The sequence below is a fragment of the Scomber japonicus genome, chromosome 9 (assembly GCF_027409825.1).
Source record: "Scomber japonicus isolate fScoJap1 chromosome 9, fScoJap1.pri, whole genome shotgun sequence".
Classification (NCBI taxonomy): Eukaryota; Metazoa; Chordata; class Actinopteri; order Scombriformes; family Scombridae; genus Scomber; species Scomber japonicus.
This window is the reverse complement of record NC_070586.1, coordinates 9430790-9436789: the sequence shown is the minus strand read 5'-3', so window position 1 is coordinate 9436789 and position 6000 is coordinate 9430790. Positions and strand designations below refer to the sequence as shown.

Here is a 6000-nt window from a genome sequence, read left to right as displayed (position 1 = left end):
TTGTTGAAGCGAAAGGTCGATACTGTTTGCTTTGAGCGTATGGTTGAATGGTTACAGATTCACTTAACCTTTTCTTTTTTAATTTCTCTTTTGCTTCTTAAGTTTTCAAACTAGTTGAGAGATTACAAAAACAGCCCGTCTGGTATGTTGTGAGACGTCAAAGACCACTCGAAAAACACCCGATGCTTCATTTCATAACCGATGTCTGTCTGGTCAGCTCATTATCGCCCTCATATCGTTTAGTCTGATCCCAGCATAAAGAAATCTTCTGCCTCATGTTAGAAGATTGAGATTAAGTCCTAAAAGCAAATGTGGAAAGATTTATTACATAAAACAAAACAAAAAAAGAAACAAATGATCCCATTTTTCACATTTGATAAACCCAACAGCAGCTGACACATGAAGAAATAAAACACACCGCATGGAGCTTACATGGATTTGATTCCCTTCTCATAATCCCTTATCACATTTTATATATCATATGAATTTCAGTCGGGATCGATCTCTTATAAGCCACTTAGGTAAAAGTAGTTTGTGCATCACAAGCAATTATATGATATGCATTCCTAGTTAAAGTTTGGCTGAGGAAAATCAGATGATTATGTACCGCTGAACTGTTTTCTACCCACAAACAACCAAAAGAAAAAAGAAAAACAAAAAAGAAAAGACAGGAAAAAGTTACCAACACACACACACACACACAACATAATCATTAAAAAACAATAAAAGAAATGTATGATTTAATTTAAACAAGTAACAAAAAGCTTTGAAGTGAACATGTGAAAGAAAGATTCAGAAAATTAGAAAGAGGAACGTGAAGCAAATCAAAACTGCATCAAAAAAAGTGATAATAAAAATATTTACCTCATCTGAACATACAAATATGCATTGTTAATTAACTGTTAATTAACTTAAATTATCTATTTGCACACATATGCCTTCACAAGCTATAATATACAGTGAATCTCTTTAATCATTTCAACTCTACAAGAGGACAGAGAAAATATCAAAACCCCATGCTGCGTCAAAAATCAACATGTTGCATTTGTTCATCATAAGCATTGAATCTAATACAAGAGGTAGAGCTATAAAACATAATTTTCCTGCTACAGGAAAATGTTATTAGAGTAATTTGATTTATATAAAAATTCAGACAGATGATATTTATAATATATATTTATATAAAAGAGCAGGGAGGGAAACTCCATGCGTGGTCAGAGAGAGCTGCAGCATTTACGTTGATCAGCGATATGTGGAAGGAAGTTGCATAGAAGAAGTAAGTAAGGAGTTTATCAGTGTTTGAGTCGGACACAAAGACTGAAGAGAAGATTAAAATAGCTTCATTAACGAGGGGGGGAAAGGTTTGTCTTTCATGTTAAGACTACTTTTTTTTTCTTAGTGTGTTCCCTTTTTTTTCTTGTGCCACTTATTCAGAATAAAGTTTAGCATTTGGAGTTAAAAAGATGTTGTTTTTTAATGAAAGAAAGGAAAGAGTCTTGCAGGTGCTGCAGGATTCACCCGGCGGTGGCGATGGTGGTGGTGGAGGCGGTGGCGGGGGGTTTCCGGTGGTCTACAGAGACGTTTCAGATCCTCTGCTCCTCCAGTAGAATGAATTATCATCATCATCATCTTCATCTTCATCGTCTGGGTCCATTTCTATTCTAATCTGAGGCACAGGCTTCAGCGGACTCATCTGAAGGCTGAAAACACAGATACAGACGTGGTTCGTTAGGACATGAGTGGAGATAAAGGATCATTTAGTGTTTTTCTTCTTTTGGCTGTTTGGCTGGGAAAGCTGCAACATCGTGAAAAAGAAGTCGAGATGGGACAAGAAACACGAAGCCATTAGATGTTCAGACAGATTGTAAATGAACCTCCAAACTTCGTCACACTTTTTTTGGGAAATTATTACCCGATCGGTCTCTTTTGTAAACTTTGTACTACAGCAGACGTCATACTTTTACGGGCAGTTATGGAGCAACGTCATTTATTTGGGGTTGTGTTTCTGTCCATATAGTGAATGTAAGTCCTGTGAATCCACATAAAGCTGAACGGAGCTGCAGAGTCGGGTGATAATTGTCTGTAGGTGACGCCTCTCTGATCACACATCGTAATTTAATCCATTATTAGAAACATTTGATACAAAAAATACATATTATAGCTGCTTTAAGACTTCAGACGCATCCTTACAATAATATAAGACCAGACTTAATCTTCTGTTTTAGAGACCGTCTCATTCTTGATGTTGAATTCTTAAATTAAAAAAAATTTAAAAAACCCATCAAAGTAGATGTAAATGTTCAGTCTGCTATTTCAGCATCTCATTTAGTGCCACACCGTCGGGTCACAGGGTTCAAACAGTCTTACAGTGTTACAGCATTGTGTCCGGTGTCTAAATGAACCACAGAAATACAACCAGTGATCAGTGTTTGATGGTCTGCGAGGTCATTTGAGCACAAAGCAATTTGTCTTCAGTCTTAGTGGGACAGGATTAGTTTGAGCGGGGAGGGGGCAGCGTTACTCATCATTACTAGAGCATTGCTGCAATTCATCCCCATGTCTAATGTCACTGACTCTAATGGACATGTGCCCAGACCACTGAAATGCACAAGGTCTCTGAAGTTACATGAAAGCTGATTTTATTGCTTTTCTTCCTTTAAAATCAGTGTTTGCTATCATTTACCATCTGCATGAAGTCATATGAAGCTTCACTTTATTAGCAATGAGCAACATATTAAAAGAAATAGTGACTGAAGGACGTATATTTCGGTTTCAGATTGCAAACACTTGAAGAAGTGTTTCTGTTTGAGTGCACACATCCTGCACATCTGTCAGGGGAAAATGTTTTTAGTTTGTCAACAGTTGTGTGAACAACTGAGATCTCTGATCTCTGCAGCTGAATACCAATTAAAAATTAATCTTGTAAGTTGTTTGTGGGCATCACAGATGTCCTGTGATCACAGCTGCTTTTCACACATTGTCCCGAACAGTAATCCCCTCCAAGTGGGGCTTTCGTCAGCACTATTACGACAGTCGCAGAGCAGATGGGGTAATACCGGAACAAGCTGTGACCCTGTGTGTATGACCCGTGGATGTCGGTCATCATGAGAGGTTGTGACAGAGAAACGTAATCTCTCCTTGAGCACCATAATCATTGTTTAAAATATTCAACCCCCCCTCAAAAAAATCAAATGCCTCTTTAAGACTCATTGTGTCCTCTGAAGCTCATATCAGTGAAGCACAGTCTGTATTTATAAAAGGACAATACTGGGAATGTGAGCTTTGTATGTGGCATCTGTAATTTTGAGCATACGACCTGCATGTGGATGAATATTTTCAGTTACGCACTCACAGGAAAACATGGTTACTCAAATAGCTCATGTTTACTTTGTGGGCATTTGTAAATAAGCAGGTTTTGTACTTTTCATTATGTATCTGCTGTATAAAGTCCATTAAATTCATAATAATCAACCTGTTAATCTGCAGAGAGGAAATATGATGTCACTGCTATGTTAATTAGCCTATCTGACCTTTAGAGTTCAGACTGGCATCATGTTAGCCACTTAGCTCGCTTTCTGACCTTCTGTGACCTTTGATGAAAAAATTCAGTGCTAGTTATATTTTGTTTTGTTCCAGTTCAGTTTTAACTGGCTGTAAAGTGTTTCTCTCTCACACACACACACAAACACACACACACACACACACACACACTCAAATCTCACCCAGACAAGTAGCTGTCCCGGTAGTAGCGAAGCTGCTCAGCACGACGTGTGTCGCTCAAGGAATGAAGGGGACTTCTCTCCTTTTGAGGAAAAGAAAAAGAAAAAAAAGTCATTAACGTGCATGTACGTAGCCGAGCTAATGAGTTATGTGCTGTCTCACACATGTTGAGTGTTACATTAATCCAGAGCAGCAGGTTTTCAGTCAGACTTTACACTTTCAACCAGAGAAGCGGAGCCAGCCAGTGTAAGTAGCTTCTATTGAGTTTTGGATGGATCAACATCTTTAGCTTATCAAGTAAAAACTGGATAAAATACTTAATCAAACATGCAGTCGAGGTTAGTCATGGACAGTTTTAAACCCTGATCTATAAAACTCCTTATTTTACGCTGGAACTATGTTAACTGTGTTTTGTTTGTTTGTCTTCATTTTTAATGTGTTTGTAAGTCGACATCACTGTTAATGAAGGCAACCTCAATGATTCTTTGAGTTTAAATAAAAAGTGTAAAGAGGTAAAGTGTAAGGTAGTAAACAGCTATCTGAAGTAGCAACAAATCAAAGCTACACTTTGGCACATAGTTGCAGAATATTCGAGAGGCACCTGGCTGCTGCAGGCCTCCACTGTGAGGTCGCTTCCGGTGCAGGCTCCACTGTCAGGACGGTGAGGACGGGAAGTACGGACTTTTTTGGGGGGCGGGGGAGTGAGGACGTTTAAATGTCCATTTCATCTGCATTTTAACTCGAGTGAGACCAGCGAGTCAGTATATGTCCAGATTAGCGGTGAGTTGCTCATTTTGCTTATCCACAGAAAGTAAATGCATGGTTTCTTGTGTTCTTCATCAATATAGGTGCCGTAAAACAGTAACGTTATAGAAGTCATTAATGATGCAAATTACCGGATGTTACATGTCGGTTTGTGTTGTCGTTTTGAAGTTAGATAACGCCAAAGTTAACTTTCTCTAATGCCGGTTAGCATCAACACCTTAAATTCTCAGGGATTGTTAACTTTTTAGTGTATAACGTAGCCTATAGTAACTGTTCGCATGTCTTTGTAACGTTATGAAACATTTTTGTTAACTTCTAGCATTAGCTGGGCATCGTCACAAAGTTGAAAACGTGTCTTTCTGAACTCACAAACATGATATGAGTCAGCCAAGATGCAACACACCATGATGTTTTGCCAGAGGTCGACTAGCTCCTGTTTAAGTGCACAAGTGAAATCAAAATGTGGCAGGACTACTTGGCACATTTTTATTTTTCCACCTCTGTTGTATACTACAGTATATAAACACGACTAGTAACTGAAATGACTGAGAAATAGCATGCTGCTGTACCATCAGTACTTTTGCTTTTGATACTTGGGTATATTTTGCTTCTAACACAACATACTAGATTACTTAAGTGTCTTGTTATAGCCACTGTCACTTAACTACGTTTTTGAATGCTGGACATTAACCCACAGTGCAGCATTTTCGTAGTCATTATTAATTCTTCTACAGAAGTAATGCCTCATTTACACTACCTGGTGAAAGTGGCCATTTTACCTGTAAGCAAAGACAATCTAAGTTTGCAGGCTGTATACATTAATTTGAATTGAAGTTCATCTACTATAATTCAAACACATAATGCATTTTATATCCTTTTTAGATGCATCATTCAATCATTCCATGTGATGGAACGCTGCACAACATGCTGCAGTCAGTTTCTCTGCCCCCTTTGTCCCAAAGGCATGTTTAAACCAAGCCAGACTTCAGCGGCATTTGGAGGTCCACATTAAATATGCCATTGCATTTCAAGGTAATGCCATTGCATTTTAGATTAAAGATACACAAGTCACATGATTCATGTGACTTGTTTGTCATTGTCTATTATAAACATTTTCTGGACTTACTCTTAGATAAGAAAATCTGCTGCCAACTGATCATTTTGCTTATCTATATACTTTCAGGATGAAGAGCAGCAGGCTGAGGTCTCAGTCAGACCAGTAGAAGGGGTAAGCCTTTTCACACTATCTATTGGTCAGATACTGTTATAGCAGCTATGGTACAGACATCTTTCTGTCTTTTCCATAGGACTCGGTCGAAGATCGCATTCTTCGTGATTGCAGACATGCAGCAGAGTGGGTTGAGGCCAACAAACAACTGTTCTCTGCCAAGTGGACCTGCCTGAGGTTCTGTATATGGGGGAAGGAGAACCAGGCTGAGGCTGCTCTGCAGTATGGGAGGGTGTGGAAAGATCAACTGGATGACCATGAGAAGGAATCAATCCTGGAGCCCTTCA

At 38.7% G+C, this 6000-nt stretch overlaps 1 protein-coding gene across 6 annotated transcripts in view; it reads right to left on the bottom strand.

Annotated features, from left to right (window-relative positions):
* Positions 1-3758: 3758 nt before the first annotated feature.
* The window catches only part of slc4a4a (solute carrier family 4 member 4a), a 66951-nt gene continuing 64709 nt past the window's right edge, over positions 3759-6000 (bottom strand). For all 6 annotated transcript variants that reach the window (XM_053325911.1, XM_053325912.1, XM_053325913.1 and 3 more), the window contains one exon: positions 3759-3802. In XM_053325911.1, coding sequence (XP_053181886.1) covers positions 3759-3802 — 44 coding nt within the window. The remainder of the gene's footprint in view (positions 3803-6000) is intronic.